The sequence below is a fragment of the Lipotes vexillifer genome, unplaced genomic scaffold, assembly GCF_000442215.2.
Source record: "Lipotes vexillifer unplaced genomic scaffold, Lipotes_vexillifer_v1.1 scaffold422, whole genome shotgun sequence".
NCBI classification, from domain to species: Eukaryota; Metazoa; Chordata; class Mammalia; order Artiodactyla; family Lipotidae; genus Lipotes; species Lipotes vexillifer.
Window position 1 is genome coordinate 2,170,587 of NW_006779087.1, and position 20,783 is coordinate 2,191,369.

At 42.1% G+C, this 20,783-nt stretch overlaps 1 protein-coding gene across 6 annotated transcripts in view; it reads right to left on the minus strand.

The window, feature by feature from the left end:
- Nucleotides 1–724: 724 nt before the first annotated feature.
- SLC11A2 (solute carrier family 11 member 2) overlaps nt 725–20,783 on the minus strand; it is a 32,919-nt gene continuing 12,860 nt past the window's right edge. For 2 of the 6 annotated variants that reach the window (XM_007452302.1, XM_007452305.1), the window contains exons 2-16: nt 20,449–20,520; nt 18,836–18,987; nt 18,152–18,277; nt 17,598–17,717; nt 16,015–16,121; nt 15,422–15,492; nt 15,247–15,314; nt 13,705–13,860; nt 12,678–12,836; nt 11,759–11,845; nt 10,752–10,871; nt 10,448–10,597; nt 9,806–9,879; nt 8,791–8,944; nt 6,536–6,944 (exon numbers count right to left, since the gene is read on the minus strand). In XM_007452302.1, coding sequence (XP_007452364.1) covers nt 6,834–6,944; nt 8,791–8,944; nt 9,806–9,879; nt 10,448–10,597; nt 10,752–10,871; nt 11,759–11,845; nt 12,678–12,836; nt 13,705–13,860; nt 15,247–15,314; nt 15,422–15,492; nt 16,015–16,121; nt 17,598–17,717; nt 18,152–18,277; nt 18,836–18,987; nt 20,449–20,520 — 1,727 coding nt within the window. In that variant the 3' untranslated portion in view covers nt 6,536–6,833. Of the gene's footprint in view, nt 806–6,535; nt 6,945–8,790; nt 8,945–9,805; nt 9,880–10,447; nt 10,598–10,751; nt 10,872–11,758; nt 11,846–12,677; nt 12,837–13,704; nt 13,861–15,246; nt 15,315–15,421; nt 15,493–16,014; nt 16,122–17,597; nt 17,718–18,151; nt 18,278–18,835; nt 18,988–19,514; nt 19,639–20,448; nt 20,521–20,783 lie in introns of those variants that run through there. The other 4 variants (XM_007452304.1, XM_007452306.1, XM_007452303.1 and 1 more) reach the window with 4 other exon arrangements.

Here is a 20,783-nt window from a genome sequence, read left to right on the forward strand (position 1 = left end):
TTAAGTGTGATTTCTGGATCCTGTTCATAGGTATTAAGCTCTTTGGAAAATACCATCATATCTCTGAAAAAAACTCAAGAAAAGCAACAAAGAAAATAACAATCACAAAGCACACCGACAACCAGGATTAAATATGCCGAATAGAAGTGTTCTCTTTGGAAATGATGTGCTAGAATCAGTAGTTACCAGGGTTTGGTCAATAAAAATCAAAGTGAAATTTAACAGGCTATAGTCAAGTATCACTTTAAAAGTAAGTCAGCTTGACCAGTTCACTCTGAAAAAGAACAATGCTCCTTTTCCTTTGTCACTTGCGATCCAGACAAAATAAATATCTGATTTATCTGAGCAACATTTGTTAAAAAAATACAAAAGATCTATCATTTTTATATAACCTTAAAACTCTACCCAAACTGATATGTTCAGGTTTACCTAAACATACACACATATATATTTTTTAAATTGCAGAAGTCGAGACACAAGCCCATAGGGGTGTGTGACCATCACAGGATAAAAATTTAACTCTGGCAGTTGCAGGACTCTCCGGGTCTCTGACCTACACTTAAAGCTGTCAGCTTTTAACATCCGTCCCATGAGGAAATCTTTGCCTTTTGCTCAAAATGGTTGAACAAAACTCACCACTGAACTAACAGAGATACGTTAACAGGACACTTGGCACAAAAGGACTAAGAGAAAGTGGGTCTTATAGAGTCTCTCAGGCTGTCAGTCATCTAGACACAAGTGAGTCAGCATCCACGGTGTTCAGAAGGTAGAATTCAGGCTGAACTGTCAATCCCAGACGTAGGTACTGAGGACAAAAAGATGGAAAAGGGTTAGACTGATTTGCAAGTATTTAAATATTGAATTTGGCACTTAAGTACCTATAATCAGCATATCAATGTAGGTCTTTTTTCAGTTCTGCTAATATAGACTTTCATTTCAGAAAAGAAATGGCTTACAGTTACATGAATGGTTTATTGTATATAAAATAATTGCTAGGAGCCAAAATAGTTAAAGATTGAGATAGTACCGAATGCCCTCAGGAAAATTTGCACTCTATTCTTGTGATACACGCTGCCTCAGGATGATTGTTTCTGATCAGGATATTAAGAGCAAACGCACTGTGAGCTTTTGTACTTTAATACCAAGTGTGTTAGAAATAAAATTTCAGGGAATTTTCTGGCTGCCCAGTGGTTAGGACTCCAGGCTTTTACTGCTGAGAGCGCAGGTTCAACCCCTGGTCGGGGAACTGAGATCCCACAAGCTGCCCAGCACGGCCAAAAAAAAAGAAATCAAATTGCAAATAATCTAAATCCTGACCCTATTATCTGGGCCCTATTATCCTTTGGCACATGAACAAAGCAAAGCCTTTCATTAAAAAAAACAAAATGTCACGTACTAAGAGAAGAGACGAGCTATGGGTCCCAAACGTTTATCAGGCTGAATTAGAATCACTTCGGCTGCTTTTAAAACATGTTGTCAGACCCACCCCTGGAGACCTGAATCCAGATGGTTTGTGTTGGCATCTGTGAAGCTGTATCTTACTTTTTGTCTCCTCCGAATACACCATGGGACAATCACTGAGTCTCCTTTTAGCCCTACTGTTATTACTTGGGGTTTTAGGAATGTTGTTGCCCCTTGTCAACAACAAACTCTTTTTGGCCTATCAGTTGCCTCACCTGTATAGAGGCTGATCCTTTTGTTATAAGAATTAAATGAAATCATGTGAGTGCTCAAGATGCCGAATGCACACTATAAATTCATAGAAAGAAAATGTTTCTATTATATAGTGGAAAAGGAACTGGAGTTGGGGTCAGGCTCCAACTCTGCCACTTCCTATGACCTTGAGCAAGTCATGTATCTTTCTGGAGCCTTATCCTACTTATTTGTAAAATGGGAATAAACGCTACATTTGAAAATGTCAAGTACGTTAATAAGCTAGCTCATGTTAGTCTTCAGTAATTTCTGTGCCACACAGCATGTGGGATCTTAGTTCCCCAACCAGGGGTTGAACCTGCGCCCCCTGCAGTGGAAGTGCGGAGTCTTAACCACTGGATCACCAGGGAAGTTCCAGTCTTCAATAATTTTTTAACACATTACAAATTGCCCTGTATACCTCACAAGGTTGTGATGACTGTGCGAAGATGAAACCAAATGGAGCCCAAGATAAAAACTATTCTCAACTAGTGGGCTAGGAAATTACTGAGTCACACTGGCCTTAGGGCAGAACAACAGCACTTCAGACTTCAGCTTGCTTACTCACTTTAAGGTCTTATGACTCAAGTTTTAGTAACCAAGAGCGATTGTCAGATCTACTGACAATTCACTGCAGTCTTTTCTCAAGTGAGCTAAGGTGGTGGGCTTCTTCATTATGTAGAAAGCAAGGGTTGCATTTTTAGTCCCATGACCTCCAGGTTGTATCACTTAGATGACTTAGTAGGGTCATTGGAGAGGTTTGTCACATTGCTCGGAGGCACTAAGAAATGGGGTAAATTGCACAGGAATTGGCTAAACCTTTCAAGGGCAGAGAGGTATGCAAATGAATATACTATCAATCCTTAGTTATTGCTGGGGTAGGATCATAGAGGGCCCTGCCCATTTTCCACACCTACCTGAAAAAGCATTCAGGTACTTTTTAAAATTTAGCACAGGCCAAACAAAATTAGCCTACCAGTTGGCAGCTTTTGATCTAAAACATATTCTAGCACTAATCAGAGTATCAAGCAAAGTATCATTGATATGTTGCTGTTCTTGGTGCTGCTAAACACCAAAGCTTGGTGTCTTAACTGTGCATGAACTGTGTACTATATATTATATAGATTGACTGGTAATGATGATGTGGGCTCTGGAATTAAGCTACTCAAGTTCAAATGCCAATTGCCCACTTTTTAGTGATATATTATTTTACTTTTTGGTCCTTCAGTTGCCTTATCTATATAGAGGCTGATCCTCTTTTTATAAGAATTACATGAGACCATATGAGTGCAAAGACCCCGACTAGCACATAGCAGTGTGTTAGTCATTTTTAACATTCAAAAGCCAAGGTGTCAAGAGAAGGTGACATATTTGGATTCACTGGTCCTATCCAAGGAAGGAACAGAAAGCACTCCAGAGGGCAGAGCTGAAGGAAATATCTCAAATCAGGATCTTCAAATTGTTATGCATCCTATTTTAGTTCTGAAATTAAATCCAAAGTAAGGAGTTCCCTGGTGGCCTAGTGGTTAGGATTCTGGGCTTTCACTGCCATGGGCCCGAGTGGAACTGAGACCCCGTAAGCCACGCAGCAAGGCAAAAAAAAAAAAAAAGATTTAAACAAAAACAAAGTTAGAAGGGAGAGCTAAATGAGAAAGGACAACATGGAGAACAAAATTGCCAGATAACTTCTATGGTGTTACTTACAGTTTCAGCTCCTGTAAGACAGACAGGGAAAGCTTGCAACAGAGAAAGGGAAAATGAAGTTCTAGTGACACTCTTGAAACAAATGAAGTGCTGACTTAGATTTTCCTGCCATGTGTTTGGTGACAAGGCTAGTAGTTTACTGTGTCTGAGCTGTCTTTGTTTTTATTAAACAGGGCCAATATTTCCATTTGTATCAGGTCTGCCAAAATGCTTTCATTTTTAACCTAAACAATTTTGGTTTCTCTTTTCAAATACTCATACTTTTTATTGATAGCATATACAGAATATAAAAGACCTCAATGGTGAAACAAGACTACAGATAGAAAAATGTTCGGCTTAGAGCAGAAAAAGGCCAGATGACAATGTTTTTTCAACTTTCAATATGGTAATGATGTAACCTTTAGCAATGGCAAAACTATCTGACTAAATGGGTAATAGAAATTAGTGTTTGGTGTCTGCAATTCAGCAAGTCTTCTGGGAACTAAACCTATGTTGAGCCATGAACGACATGAATTTGAACTGCGTGAGTCCACTCATACATGGATTTTTTTTTTCCCAATGGTAAATACTACAGTACTACATGACCCCAGGCAGGTTGAATCTGAGAACGCGGAACCACAGATTCGGAGGAACACTGGACATGAAGGGCCGACTATAAACATGAAAGCCCAACTATAAATTTTACACAGATTTTTTTATTCCATGGAGGGTCAGTGCCCCAACCCCGGGTTGTCTAGAGATCAATTGTATTTCTCTCTCTCTTCTAAAGAGAAAAATCACTAACAGTGTGAGTTTAGTATGTCATTCCAGGTGGTAGTTGATGTTTCACTATTTCAAAGTGGTTGACGCCCCATTAATAAAGTATGTTCAAAGTTAAAAAAATACCCAGGAAACCAAATTGGAAAAAGGAAAAAAAACTTTTTAATTACAAACCAAGTTTACATATTGTTAAATGATCACTAAAAACTTGCTGTAGTCACTCCTAAAACCACTAGCAGGACCTCACAGGAGCCAAACTGCAGCTCTTTCCCACCCCTGTTAATTCCCAGTATGCTGTAGCAGCACAATTATTTCATGCCACATTTATGGAGAACAAGGACCAGTTTACATAAAATACAATTGTATATCCTTAAACATTCCACACAAACATACTGCACATGCTGGCACTGGAAGACTTCAGTCCTAAACATTGTTTATTGTACCCAAAGTACTGGCTGACTAGAAAGTACACTTTCTATCTGAGAGGATCAAATGGAATACAGTATGGGAGTGTTTTTAACACTGAATACTACTACACACACACTGATATAAAATGCCATTTAACTGGGAAGAAATATTCCATCATTGCAAGTCATATATATAACTTTTCAAAGAAAACTAGCAGCTTTTACCTGAGCTTCTAAATATTTGTGAATCTGAGACTGACTGGACTCACCCAGACTGAGGGCAAAGGTAAATGTTACTGTAGTGTCTTTACAAAGAATTTTGTCGATGTGGCCCTCACCTACAGCAGCCAGACGAGAGCTTAAGATGTCAGTCCCCGATATCTTCAGTATGGCCTTATGTCAGTTTGGGGAATGATGGTAGAGGAGAGGGAGGGATATGAGGAGGGACAGTTAGGGAAATTTGTCTCTCATGATCCTGTGCTGTATCACTGGAGGGGCTAGGATAAAGGTAAGGTCAGTGAAACATAGTAGTTTACCCTTAATGCCATATAAAAGACAGTCCATTCAGTCTATGCTTTTAACTGTGTACAAAGTATCGGCAATAATGCCTTTAGGGGCTCAGGTGAACAGAGAACATCAATCAACAAGGACTCCAGAAGGAAAACACCAAAAATGAAAAGTCCTTCAATGCCATTCCCATTACTGTTCTCTCCAAGTCAGTGGCTATAAAAGACTTGATTATTTAACTCCATCAGACAAATGTGATTTGGTTTGAGATAATCACATAGTCTCAGGCTCCACATGTAAAAATGTCAGAAGTGGCTGAAGAGCAGCAGCTGCATGCTGAAGGGACCCATTTCCTCTGATTCCAGAGCTCCACCATCTGGTCTCAAAGTTTTTCCCTCTGAGGGAATGGCTGAAGAGAGGTAGCCCAGCACAACCCTGCTGAGAGAACTTTGTAACCATAGCGATACCTAAGGACTTGCTGAGAGCCAGCGAGCGCGAGCTTTGCAACCGTTAGATCCAGAGCTCCTGAGGTTGCCTTGCAAGTCGTCTTGGGCATGCTTCAGAAAAAGGTGACGATTCTGGTAGAAGGTGGCTTTTAGGAATAAAACAGATGGCTCTTCTTCTTTCAAGTTTTTCTCCTCACCCCAAAGTCTCATGAGAACATCAGTGCATAAGCGCTACCATCTCTTTCTATCACTACCCTCCTGAAGGAGGAAGGTGAAGGTTTCATGACTCTAAGTGCTCAAGAAGAAATACCGTCAGGAAAGCTTGGTACTAACATGAAAGTTATTAAAATTAAGACTCCCAAGAAAATTTCGATAAGCTTTCAGTCTCTGAGGAAAATCATCGAAGTGATTTTCAAATGAGATGAGTAACCACCACCTACAGGTGAGTTTTGCTATCTGTCCATTTACCATCTTCTTTATGCTTTCTCACCCCTCTTAACATCCAGAGAAATTTAAAGTGAAAATAAGTTAAGAGAATCCTGAACCTGATAGAGGTAGATATCTCGTAATTTTATATTTCAAATGGATCAAACCACTCTAGTTGAGATTTTATTTTTTTATAATTAAAATAATTCAAAGGGTATGCATAAGGAAAGTATTTCTCAGCCTTTTAAAATCCATTATCTTTTGATAAACAAAACTTGCATACTCATTCTGTAATTTGTATCATGAAAAATTTACTGCATTTTCCAAATGTTTTTTTAACATATAGTCAGTCTTGTTAAGAATCATGCATAGGGCTTCCCTGGTGGTGCAGCGGTTGAGAGTCCGCCTGCCGATGCAGGGGACACGGGTTTGTGCCCCGGTCTGGGAAGATCCCACATGCCGCGGAGCGGCTAGGCCCGTGAGCCATGGCTGCTGAGCCTGCGCGTCCGGAGCTTGTGCTCCGCAACGGGAGAGGCTACAATAGTGATAGGCCCGCGTACCTCAAAAAAAAACAGAATCATGCATAGACGATTATCTCTCAAAAAGATAAAAGAAGCTGGCCCTTGGGCAGCTAAAGAGTTTAGTGTTGTTTGAGAGCAGCAGATGTCAGCTTTTCAAGGACCCTACCTAATCCAGTTCCCAGGTTAGGAGGTCAGGAAGAAAAATAATGGCTTCTTTCAAACACATATGCAAAGCCTTTCCCAACAAACAGTTGAGTCCTAAATGCAGTCTGTGCAACAGCACATACTTTTGGCTATGTTCACACAGTAAACCATAGCAACACACTGGCTCTGATGGCTACCTGTGGAAGACAGACAGACTGACCCAGTGTTTACTTAGTATAGCCACTGGTGGCTCCTTCGGTCAGCAGGACTTTAGAGATGCTTACCGTGTGCCCACAGTCCAGGAAGGACATGCCCAGTGCAATCAAACATTGCCAACCCTGAAAGAGAAAATACAGTCATCATTCACCGACCTCTCTGAAGAGCCCTCTTACCCATGACTGCCCACACTGCACTGCTCAGATACAAACCTCTTTTGCCATACTATTTTCAATACCGAGTTCCCTCTGTTCCTACTGCTTTGTGTTTCGTTCGTTTCTTTTAGCTGACTGGGAGAGTTCCCTGAAGACCACTTTTCTTCAGTCCTACCCCATTCCTCACAATAGGGGGAACGACTGATTGGCTAATACAACTGCTATAGTCTCCTGAGCTGCTCTATAAGTATACGTTTTGGAGCTAAACAGTAGTAATTCACTCTAGAATCAGCCCTAAGCCTTAAAAATGGGTCTTCAGGGACTTCCCTGGTGGCACAGTGGTTGAGAATCCGTCTGCCAATGCAGGGGACCCGGGTTCGATCCCTGGTCCGGGAAGATCCCACATGTCGTGGAGCAACTAAGCCCGTGCACCACACTACTGAGTCTGCGCTCTAGAGCCCAGGAGCCACAACTACTGAGCCCTCATGCCACAGCTACTGAAGCCTGCACGCCTAGAGCCCGTGCTCCACAACAAGAAAAGCCACCACAATGAGAAGCCCGCGCACCACAACGGAGAGTAGCCACCGCTCGCCACAACTAGAGAAAGCCCGCGCATAGCAACGAAGACCCAATGCAGCCATAAACAAACAAATAAATTTATTTTAAAAAATGGGTCTTCAACAATCTCAATAGTCTCAGGCTGACTGAGAACTCGGCACCTTCATAACCAATTTACACGAAGGAAGGATTCCCTTAAGTTCTATAGCAAATTTTAAAAACAATTTCTGTCAAGGACTGTTTTAAGCCAGTTTTAAACCAGAACCCAATACTCAGTTACTTGGGTTCCCTTGGAATAAGTCCCTATATTATGGTCAGCATAATCTTAGCGTGCCCATGGTTTACTGGGGAGGAAAAAAGAAGGGATATATCCATCCAGGGCATAATTTTCCAATATTCACTAAAATGATTTTCTCAATCAAGTACATAACCTGTAGCAGACATTGGCATGGGGACTAGGTAAGTGTTATAAAGATGAGCAGTGGGTTTCCACCCTCCATCCCTGCCATTCTCTGTAGCAGACATGGTATGAAGTCTGCTGTCCCTAATCCTCAACTCCTGTGTTTTTCAGAGAAACCTGTGTAGAATAGGGAGGTGGATTTGTTGTTGCTATAGCTGCTTTTCATTAATATAAGTAATGTTACAGAAGATCTGGAAAATAGAGAAAAGAATATATCCATAATCCCACCAGCCTAAGACAACAACTATTACTATTTTTACATAATTTACTCAGGACTTTTGAAAATTTTTTTGATTATCTAGGTATACATAATTTTGCATTCCTTTTCTATGTAGCTATATTTTATAACCATCATTTAAAAATAACCCTAGAATAACTCAATGAGAGAATATCACTATTTAATTGTGTCCTTATTGGATAGCTATTAAGTAGTAGAGCTAGGCAGGGCTGTGAACCCACATGTGCTGCTCTCCAAAGATTTGAAATCACACTCCACAGCTCCATTCTCCAATCCCATCTCGTACCACTCTCTACTTTCTACACTGCTGATCTTCTTTTAGTTCTTCAAACATACTACACTCTCTTGTTAGGAATTATTAAGAATGGAAACCAGACAGAAGTGACAGAAATAGAAAAACGATAGCTCTTAGGAACCAAGGTAAATTTTATGGTTAAAAATATTGTTTAATCACAGCTGATTTAACGACTCATTCAGGTCCTTTCATTTCTGAGTGCTAGCCACACCTTGACCACCCTGATACCTATATGCCCCTGCCCCCTCCCAAATGGACTTACCAAGTAAAACACAAAGCTCAGATAAGCTATGCTGACCACAGCAGCCACCACATACAATGCCACGTGCCCTAGTTCCTGGACATAAACCACGACAAAGTACATGTTGATGGAACAGACGATAAGGACCAAGATACCGCCTGCGATCCTCCAGCCTCTGTAAAAAGAAACAGCACAATTATTGGTGGAATAGCCAACCTGTCCACAAACATAAAAAGACACTGTGTCTTTTGGGGTACACAGGACAGGAGTTAAGAGGCATTTCAAAATGAACTGAAAAGTGGTTCTTATGTCCCAGATTAGGTTAAATGAGCCTAATCTGTTACATAATGATAGTTACATAATGATAGGGAGAAAGAGGGGAAAAAAACACTATCAGGGCTTTCCTGGTGGCACAGTGGTTGAGAGTCCGCCTGCCGATGCAGGAGACACGGGTTCGTGCCCCAGTCCGGGAGGATCCCACGTGCCGCGGAGCGGCTGGGCCCGTGAGCCATGGCCTCTGAACCTGCGCGTCCGGAGCCTGTGCTCCGCAACGGGAGAGGCCACAACAGTGAGAGGCCCGCGTACCACAAAAAAAAAAAAAAAAAAAAAAAAAAACACTATCCAATAATCCCTATTATTTAAGTCCCTGAAAATGCAAAAAGTCTTGAGTCCCTAGAGATGTAACAAGTCATTTCAAATAAACCATGTCCTTTAAAGATGTATATAAAAGGTATTAGCTTATGCCTTTCTCATCAAGATCATTTAACATGGAATTAAGGTGCTTTAAACTTAAGTGGCTGAAGCTAAAGAGTTAAAGCCCTAAAAGCTGAAAAATTTCCCCCAGAGATGAAAACTGTGCTTGCCCTCCTTTGTTACATTCACAGTCTCCGTTTTCTAAGTCAAAGACCGAGGGGGCAGCTTTAGCAATCACCTCTCAAAGCATATAGTCCCCCTATGACTTATTTTCTGACTGGCCTGTTTGATGAAGATACCCTTCCCCCATATATATTTGGGGAACTAAAAGAAGTACACTCACATTCCATTGGCAAATTCACTCATTACCGGCCGCAAGCTCGTGAATGTGAGGATGGGTATGAGAGCAAAGGGAAGCTGGAAAAGAAAAAACTAAGATCAGATAGGGCCACTCGGGGTCTTTGTATCACCCCAGAGAGTAGCACTGTTAGCAAAAGGGAAACATAAGACCCTGTCTCATCTACTTCATGAGAAATTATTCCTATCATTCCAACATGCTGGAGCATTATGTGGAAATCTGTAGAGGTGTCATTAACCTAGCATCAATTATGATCATAGTGTCTTATACATAGTGTCAGATACAAAATTTGTATCTGCCTTGTCTTCTTAATTTCCATAAAATCTAGCAGTGTCCTATACATTATTTAATGTTTGCTTGGATTAACGAACAATAGTTTTGTGTTCTATGTGTAATTATAGCTTATAATTCCCATTCAAAAAAAAAAAAAACCAAGCTTAAAAACCCAGCACTTTCTAAAAGCCTTTTAAATGCCAGGGATTTCATATGCATTTGCTATAGACCAAGACTGTGCCTCTTTCTTCCTCTGACTTTTCCCCAGCACGCAGCACTAGGCTTGGTAACTAAGGGCAATACAAAATGCTGCCTGACTCAATGGGATGTGAGTTTCCCCAGCTCCCTCCTCACCTGTAAGCTCTGAAGAACATTCAGGAAGTCATTCATCCCTGTCAGATGCTCTACATCTTGGAAGACGGCAACAAGCAGAGTGGGGATGATGGCAATAGAGCGGGTCAGAATCACTCGGGCAAAGCGTGACCACTTTAGGTTCAGGAATCCCTAGAAGGAAACACAGAAGCAGGATGAATGTCTGGAATAGGACACAGGAAAAGGTCTGGGGAGGTTCAGGAAGACCTTAGATACATGGGATTAAGAAGTAACAAAAGGGCAATGTCCTCTTCCTCTAGTCTATCCCAGTCCAAACAGCAGATACCTCCATGACAAACTGGCCAGAGTAGGTTCCTGTCATGGTGGAGCTCTGTCCTGCAGCCAGGATCCCCACTGCCCAGATGTAGAGTGCAGCAGGCCCGAAGTAACACCCCAGCACAACACCCTGGGAGAGGCAAGGGAGAAAGATATGTTTGTGTCAAAGACCACCTGAGACAACACTCCAAACAGCACGCCTCTGCGACATTTCTCCCTCTTCCTGGCTACGCACCTACCTATACCAAGTGCTGTGCTGGGCACTATAACAGAAGCTAGACTTAGGTCCTGACCTCATTCTAGAGGCTTTCAACGTAAATTCTGCTGGAGGGACCTTTATTTCTCCTGAGCCTAGTCCCTTCTCTTTTCTAGGCTCCTAAAGCCTTTATCCTCAACCTATATCTTAACTATTAAAAAAAAAAGTCCACAACACTTCCCAAATTAAATTCCTTAACACCTTATTCTACAAGATGGTAACAGGAATGAAGAGAGAGCTCAAATAAATTTTGCAAATGCTACATACTATATATTCTACTCTTGGAGGTTCACAATGTAACCAGCATAAAAGGGACAGAGAGGCCCCAGTAAAGACCACCACTTTACTAGGAACACGTTCTTTTCTTCTTTTGGCCGCCCCATGCAGCTTACGGGATCTTAGTTCCCTGAACAGGGATTGAAGCCAGGCCCTCGGCAGTGAGAGCACAGAGTCCTGACCACTGGACCACCAGGACCACCAGGGAATTCCCAGGAACACTTTCTTTAGTCACCCCAATTAACGTCCTATAGAACAATATTCTATGAACACAAGTTTGGGAATTGCTGATACAATTCATCTTTTCAGCTGATCTTCTATTCCCTTCCACGTAACCCAAAAGGCTTGTCCAGCATCTGGACCTCTGAAAAAAACACACTCCGGAGAAGATACGCTGAGCTCTGAAGTGAGCCCACAGAAAAGACCAGACACTATGCTAAGAATATTGATTCAGGAGCAAAGATCAGAAGTCTGGATAGGTTTACCCCTTTGTAGATGTCCACAGCCAGTGTTGAGTTATCGTCAGGAAAAAGGTGAGTATGGGGACTGCTGCTGTTTCTACAGACTTCAACCTGGAACCAAAGCAGTCGAGGAACAACTTTTACTTCTGAGGCCAACACCCAGACAAGAAGCCCTCTCCTACAGATCATACACAGGTCACCCCAGAGATGGATGCTGAAGGCAAGACACTGGACACAGGTTATGATAAGGGCAGAGACGGGCTGCAATGTCCCTTGAGGTCTTCCTCCGTAATCTTTCTACACCCCCGTGCCATCAAAAACATTTACTGAGTTAGAGTGCGCATGGTAATACACGAATGCTGGGTCATTTTAAATGATGACAGGAGGCGAGGGCCCTTAAGAGGGCTTCAGATACGATAGAACGCCCAGAATAGGGAGTCCTTAGTCAAAGCAGAGCCAGGAGTCAGAAGTCCTATAGATAAGAAAGTAGTGATCAAAACCAGATAGGCAATCAGGAATCAAGATGACAAAGAATTCAAAAGGACAAGACAGTCTATGTAGCCACAGCTTCTGTTTTCTGTTTGTTGGCTCCTCCCAGCCTGTCACCACCAAATGGCAGAACTGGCAAGTGGCTAGTAGTTGGGTAGCAGGAAACAAATAGGGATGACGAAGAGTCAAACAGGCGTGAAGCCACTAATAATAGCATGAGGCAATCTTTGTCTGAGGCAAGCTCCCTTCCCTGTCAAAAGCTTGGAAAGATGGGTCTAGGCTTGGTCACAGCCCCCAGACTGTAAACCACGACTAGTGCAGTGATTTAGGGAGCAGCATTGAGGCTTGAGATCTATTTCCCCTGAGCTCTAAGTCACTGTCACCTTTTCCTACCCCAATCCAGCCTCCTCTTTACCCTCACATTCACTACCACCCAGGACCCTGGCTTACTCACCACCTGCTCGTTGGTTTTCTCAAAAAATGCTTCAGCAAAGACTGAGACGACAAAGACGTTGATGATAAAGGAAACAAAAAGAGCAATGCAGGATTCAATGAAAAAGTACTTATTGGCTTCCCGAACTTCCTCCTTATTGGCTCGGTCTACCTGTCTGGACTAGAGAGATAACAGCCATGGTCATTTTTTTGACTAGTTGGAACAAGTTTCCTTGTAATATTTCATGAGTTTGGAGTCAGCTGAAAGACCTAGAGGGCAAATAACTGACCACATGAAATGTGAGAGACTCTGCTTACATCCTGGTTCACTGAGTAAGAACTCCATGACCCTCTGATGATACCACACATCCCCAAACAGGGAAAAGTGACTGAGTGACTGCTGAGCTCTCAGTTACTGTGGCTGCAAGAACCACTGACCTGGGCTTCCCTGGTGGCGCAGTGGTTGAGAGTCCACCTGCTGATGCACGGGTTCGTGCCCCGGTCCGGGAAGATCCCACATGCCGCAGAGCGGCTGGGCCTGAGCCACGGCCGCTGAGCCTGCGCGTCTGGAGCCTGTGCTCCGCAACGGGAGAGGCCACAACAGTGAGAGGCCCGCGTACCGCAAGAAAAAAAAAAAACCACTGACCTACAAAAACAACCTGATTTCAGACCTAAGGGGTAGATAACCTTAATTACAAAGGTCTCTGAAATCTCCCAGCAAACTATTGTGTTGGACTGACTGGTAAAAGCCAGGTTGGGCTCTTTCCTCCTGACCTCCACGAGGCCACTCAGGCTTTTGATATTTAAACACAAGAGACACAGTGCACCTTCAGACTTTTTAAGAGGGACTTTAGTCCCTTCTTTATGGGGTCAGTTATCTCTGGTCACCTTGGTGATTAAAACAGAGTCCAAGTGTGTAGAGTCCAACTGTGGAAAAACATCTTGGTCCTTCAGGGCTCTAACAGTTGTAAACTAAGTATATGTCCCTTGCAACCAAAGGAAAAGATCCCATGAACTACACAGGCCACTGAGATACGGGTTTTGCTTACCTTGACTAAAGCAGAATGCAGGTACATGTTGTGTGGCATGATAACAGCACCCACGATGCCCACAGCCTGCTCGATTTGTGGGGTATGACAGCCTGAACAGGATGGCAGGAACATGCCTTTGAGGACCTGGGTCTGGCTGGGTTTCACTGTAACATACTACATACCAACCAAACAGCTATTAGCCTTTACTGGAATATGAGACCAGGGGAGTAACACAGTGCTAGGGAACACTCTGCAACCTTTACTCCTTAAACCCCTTCATCAACAACTACATAGGAAATGAGGAATACAGAACCATCCAAAAAAACCAAGCAGTACAAGGTCAGAGAGTTTAGGACTGGGGTATCCAGATACTTCACATCATATTTTAGATAAACAAAATAGATGTGTAGAGAATATAATTAATACTCTAAAGAAATAAAATGGCTACTAAGGGCCTTATTGATATTAGCTTCACAGTAACTCCTGTGAGACACACCCAAGAATAGAGAGTCAGTTCTTGATTACCCACACTAATCATGCTCCTGTGTTCACCTATGTATGTAAAAATCACTTATGTTTGCCACTAGCGTCTGCTGAGACTCATTCAGAGACACTTCTCATACACACTTTTTCCTGGTTTGGCACTTCTCTTGGAAGCCTTAGACCAAGCTGTATCATCTACTCAGAGTAGATACATTTTTAAAAGTTTGCTAAGCCAGGGACTTCCCTGGTGGCACAGTGGTTAAGAATCCGCCTGCCAATGCAGGGGACACGGGTTCGAGCACTGGTCCAGGAAGATCCCACATGCCGTGGAGCAACTAAGCCTAAGTGCCACAACTACTGAGCCCGCATGCCACGACTACTGAAGCCCATGTGCCTAGAGCCCGTGCTCCACAACAAGAAAAGCCACCACAGTAAGAAGCCCACGCACCGCAATGAAGAGTAGCCCCTGCTCGCCGCAACTAGAGAAAGCCCATGTGCAGCAACGAAGATCCAACACAGCCATAAATAAATTAATTTAAAAAAAAAAGTTTAGCTAGGTCAATAAGCAGAAATCAGTTTATAACAATTGGACATAGAAAGGTGCTATTACTGTAGGTGCATATAACAGTAGGGTTAGGGTTAACCCAATGGAGTATCTGGGTTGGGGGACAAACCGGGAAACATGCACTATATCCCCTATAGTTCATTAACTGCTGCATTACAGAGAAAGTCCAAGCTGCAGTTATTATCAACCAGGATGAACAAAAACAGAATCCCTCTAAGGTAACAGCCACGAATAACCCTGCAATCCCTTCCTTAACCCTCTCCAAGGCTGTTCTGTTATTGGGATGGCCAACTTGGAACCAGGGAGTCTAGTCTGGAAAGTCCTAGAAATTCTAATCATTTTTGACCTAGGAGTCCCTGCAGGCCTTCCTGGACACTAGTCTTTGCTACCTCTTATTCCTTCCAAATTTGCCCAGGACTGAATTTGGCTTTTTGTTAACAAATACTGTCTTTTATAATAAAAGGGAAAAAAAAATTGTTTTAAAAAGCTAATGAACAGCCTATAACACTTGCCTCGTATCCAAATGTGAGGGCCATAATAGTGATGAGAAAACCAAAAAATGCTTCTAGCTTCCGCAAGCCTAAGGGAGAAAATGCAGCAGTGAGCTCACAGAAGGCAGACTTCCCCATCAGCCACGTGATGGAAAGCAGCTCCTTTGATTGACCCCTCCATTCCCACTCTGCTTACCATATTTGTCCAAAAAGAGAAATACAAAGGTATCTGCAATGGTGATAAGAACTCCGCCCCACAGCGGGACCCTAGGTCAGAGATAAGAAATGCAGATTAAAGGAAAGAAAAGAAACATTGAGAAACACTCTCTTCCCAACAGCTCTCCAGCTATACAACACTTGGAGGAGCAAGGACTTAGGGAAAAGGGAACAGTGGCAGGAGGCCAGGCACAGCACCAGGTAAAATAGCACATTCATTCAAACTTTGTTTACTATTTCAGACAACCAGGATACAAAGCTGAAAAGTATGGGTCTTATCTCTCAAGGAGCTCACTTGTCTAGTGGGATAAACTGACATACAAATTAATTGTAATACACACTGCCACACCCTGGATAATAAAGGGTGTGTTGGGTCTCATGACCCAACATAAGAACACGGAAGATATAGAACCTACATTTGCGAAGAAGAAGGTGGTTCCAGAAAGGTTCCACAGAAAAAGTACTGATACTTGAGCTGAATCTTGAAAATTGAAAATGAGTTGGGTTTTTGTTTTTACACTTGCTTGGAAATCTAGCAAAACATTGATTACTTTCTAGAGAAAAACCCCTCACCTTCCTACAGAGAGGAGATTGATGGCAATAGCGGAGCCAATAACTTCTTGCATATCTGAGCCAACGATAGCCAACTCCACCATCAGCCACAGGATAATTCGTGGAACCTAAACACCAAACAGCAGAAAGATACGGTTCTAATTAATCATTTCTAAGAACTTCCCCCATAGTTTGGAATTCACATTTTGGCACTGGTCCATAAACAGTCCTTTAAAAGCTTTCAGTCTAGAGATAAAGTACCAGAACTCAGCTCCACTTGGCCCCTTGCTGGAGAAGACCAGACTGCTTCTATGTGGCAGAGCCAAGGTCAGGGCAGCAGCTGACTCCAATTTTTTTCTCCTTCCTTTCCTCTTGACAGAAGAATGGAATTTCCATCCATTATTTCCAATTAATTTTTTTGCCTGAAAACAATCCTAAAAGTCTTAGGGGAAAATGAGGATGCTAAGATGGTCAAAATATTGTTCAGGAGAGAATAGAAATGCTGCAGAAGAAAATATCTATCCTGACCATAGCTGAAGAGACAAAACAAGCATGAAAAGGTTGGAGTCATCCTTAATGTAGTAATGCACAAGCAAGTAAAAAAGACAAATATCCAAAGGGACTAGGGGCAAAGTGGTTGGGATTGGGTGTTCTATAACAAAATCTGTGAACTAATCTGGTCAAATAATCCAGCAGAAAGCAATTAAGTAGTGCTGGCTCACTGAGGCCAGGGAAGAAAAAAAAAAACACCTCCAGGTATCTACTACCCAAAAAATATGTCACAAAAAATAACTGCTAAGATACATGAAGAAAGAGAAGCTAAAAGAAATTATAAATTATCAAGGGGTTTTTTTGTTTTGTTTTGTTTTGTTTTTTTGAGAAGCATATAAGAAAAAGAAACAAACAAACAAACAAAAAAAAAAACAGGTAAGAATACTTTCTCAGAGCCAGGAAAGGAGATTAAACATATCGGACAAACTGCAGGTAGATTAGTACTTATCTAAAGATCAGGCCAGTTTAAAGCTGTCTTCCAGACATTGGGTCCATCCATTCCTGCCTTAGGTAGCAGCAAGAAAGGCCCAAAATACCCAGAAGGAAACTACAGAGGACAGTGTAAACTCCAGGGTCAAGGTAAACTGAAAAATCATTATTAACAAATCCAAAGATCCTGCGTAATATAATTTGCAGTAAAAGGAAAAAACTCACTTTCTTCAAAGTTATGGCAAAGACAAACAAAAAAGAAAATATGCATAATGCAAAGTGATGGAGTACTATGGATGTATGAATGAAAGTGCTTAGACAGAACACCCCTGCCCCTTTGTGAACTGGGCACTGCTAGGTACCAAAAGGCAGAGTGAAAGGTAAATGTTTACTCAAACAGAATTTTTCTAAGGAAACTTTCTGGGAAGTGTGAATCTCATGTTAGATTTTGAAGGAGCACAGAAACATGGGTCAGCTGCGAGAGGGGCTATAGAATTTCCCTTGGGATTCCCAGTCCTCAGGGCCACGGATCCCTACATCCTCCACTATTTCAGTATACAAGGGGGCCAGCACAGGTTGCCAGACACAGAGTCACCTATGAGTAACAGACAAACACTGCTCACCCTGGGATACTGACGGTGACACACTTCAGCAAGATGCAGCCCAGTGACCACTCCCAGTCTAGCTGCAAGGCGCTGGAGCAGGAGCCCCACGATGGTGGCCATCAGAAGAACCCAGAGCAACTAGAGAAGAACAAAATCCCACCATTACACTCATTAGATAACTGGGATTTTTTTGTTTGGTTGTTTGGCAATGTGAATGGGAAACACTACGTTCAGGCAAGAGCGCCGGTCAGGAATCAAATGACCTGAGTTCTGCATCATGTTCTGCACAGAACCTGCTAGGTCACCTTGCACCTTTCTGAGCCTTAGTTTCTCCCATCTGCAGTTTCTCCTGTGTTCAAGGAAACTATGTGGGTAAAATAAAATAAAAAACCATCTATGTGGATAAAATAAAATTTAAAAACAGATGGAAAAGTACTTTTCGCTGAAGTGTCACAGCCAATGAAGCATCAGCATGTAGCCACTGAGGTTCACATCCAACAGAAAGAGTAGAGGAAAAGGATGTGGTATGCTACGTGTGTTCAAACGGGAAAGGGGCAGGACTCGATGTTCACCTTAAATCCAGCCACTGCTCCAGACTGCAAATCAGATTCAATGTTTCCTGGATCCAGGTAGGCGATGCTCATAAGAAATCCTGGTCCCGTGAAAGCCCAGAGTTTACGAAAGCTAAAACAAGAGTACTGCACAAGAGAGGAAAACAGATCAAAATGATTATCACCTCCAAACTGCTGATCTAATTTATCTATTATTTTGTCACATATAAAGCAGCAATATTAGCTTCATAAGAACATTTAGGAAGTTGGATACTGGGTGTGCCCAAGTTTCACGTCCATCTTATCCACTTCTCATCAATAAGCTGGCCACCTCTCTGTCCAAATAAGAGGCCTTCTCTTTACCTGCTCTTTCCAACAGGCTTTCATTCTAAAACCCAAGCAGTAATATCAGTACCTCTGTGCACAACCACTACCCAAATAGGACAAAAGGCACTGTAAAAAAGGGAACATGGAATTCATACTTTCCTGGTGAAAAAATGCTCACTAGTCCAACTTGGCAACGGGTTTTTCAAGGCCCTCAGTTTCCTTATCAGTTTCTGTTTACCCTGATTACAAAAATTCAGTCTTCAGAGATTGCATGCCAGAATTAGACCTGAAGCTGTTGGTCTGGAGTTGTCCAGCAGACTTTCCACTCATAGGTTGTCCCTAGATAATAATGTTTTCCTCCAAGGACCTGTCACTAACCTCCTCCTCAGGAATGGCGATCTTCTCATCAAAGTACGTGGTGAAAGGCTCCTCTGAGTGCCCCCCGGGGGACTGTGAAAGAGAGGAGTTACTGTAGGCAGGGTTGATGGCCCCAAGACTGGCAGAATCCCCGTGGTCTCCAGAAGCATCTTCTGAATTAACAGGTTTGAGAAGAAATGAATTAAAGTGAACAAAATACACTAACATCTCATCCTTAGAAATGCTGATATTAAATCTTTTTAATACCTAAATGCACAAGATCAACCTGACTCTATCTCAATTTCTAGTACTTTATTTTTATTTATATTTTTAATAAATTAATTTTTGAATAGGTAATATGTTCACATGGCTGGAAATTTGAGAAGTACAAAAACGCTTATGATAAAAAAGCTCCCTCTCACCCCTGTTCCCCTGTCAGTCAGCTCTACATCAGTTTTCAGCATGAATCTCACAATGGTTTCCCCCTACTTTCACACTTCTATTCCCACTTGCCAATTTTTAGAACCATTTCATTTTCTTCTAAAAACAGTGATGTCTAGGGCTCAATGTATTGAATAACATCCCCAGACTAGTCCCACTGGTAACCTAAAATCCTAACTTTTAGAAGGAAATAGGTCAGTCTAGTGGGACCCTCCCCTCTCTCCTCCTCCCTGTCCCCCATTATTTGGTTAGGACTTACTCAAAGAATCATCCTTGGCCATTATACCTCCCTCAGGCTTCTCCAAAAATGTGTAAATTGCAAACTCCTGCCACATTTCAGGCTAAAATCTGAAGCTGCAGGGAAACCACCAAACAGGAACCCTCCTGACTAAGGCCTGCAGTGAAGAGCTTGGGAGGGGAGGTGCCACCCTCCTGATAGGAGGGCTCATCTCAGATTAATCATCAGTGTTTCCTTGAATCCTACATTTTGCAGTTAATTTTAAAAGCAGGGAGGGGGAGGGTCTGGGAGAAAAGGGCTCAGTTTGCTGTAGCCTTCAAATGGCTATTTTTAACCACAAAGCTCTAATCTCAGGGTTTCCAAGAAACCTTTGCAACATCCAATCAGAAAAACAAAAGCTTTCTTTCTATAGGGAACTGACCCACTTCACCTTAAGTGGCACTGAACTGAGGAGGAAATGTACAGAAAAGGAATGGAAATTCTAAAGGAGAAATTTAGAATCAGGAAGAATTAGTCAAAGCACATAAGAAGTCTCATGAAATACACTATTAGGTGCTGGCTCAGTATTTTACTGTTCCATGCATATCTGAAGTGCCATGAGCAGACAAAGCACTCTACAGGTTTTTATGCCAGGTCTGCAAATAATACTGCCTTTACAAGCATTACTGCTATAGAAACCAAACTTGTAGCTAATCTTGGCTCATCTCAGAACTGGAAGTAAGATATGAGGCAAGTCTCTGTGGTTATAAATCCATTTTCATTTACAGCCTAAGTTACCAGGTGGTGACTTCTGAATGGAGCAGGTCTCCATGATGATATTGTTGGCTGGGGGAGAGGAGGTGGGGACAATTTTTGTTGGAACAGAAGACAAGAAGGACAATATGTTAAATTTCTGTTACTGGCTTAAGCCTAATTCCAAATAAAAAATAGACAATAACACAAAGCTGTAAATTACCATCTGGCTTCTTCTGTTCAGGACCCAACACCATGGTGGATACCTGAGTGTCTGAGTTCTTAGAATAAGATTCTGGAAAGGAGAAAAGAGAGGGAGAGGAATTAGCAAGAACAAACTAAAACTAACAAGTTCAGAACCAGCATTCTGTTACTCTGTATGACTGAACCCTTATTATGTTAAAAGAATAATTGTTCTACTGAATTAGATAACCTTGAAAATAATTACAGTTTTCAGAATATGATTAAGAGATATTTAATAAAAAATTTAAAATCTTAATCATGTTTTTGCTGGCAAGACTTCAAAACCAAATTGAAGCAAAAGGTATTTCAGGGAAG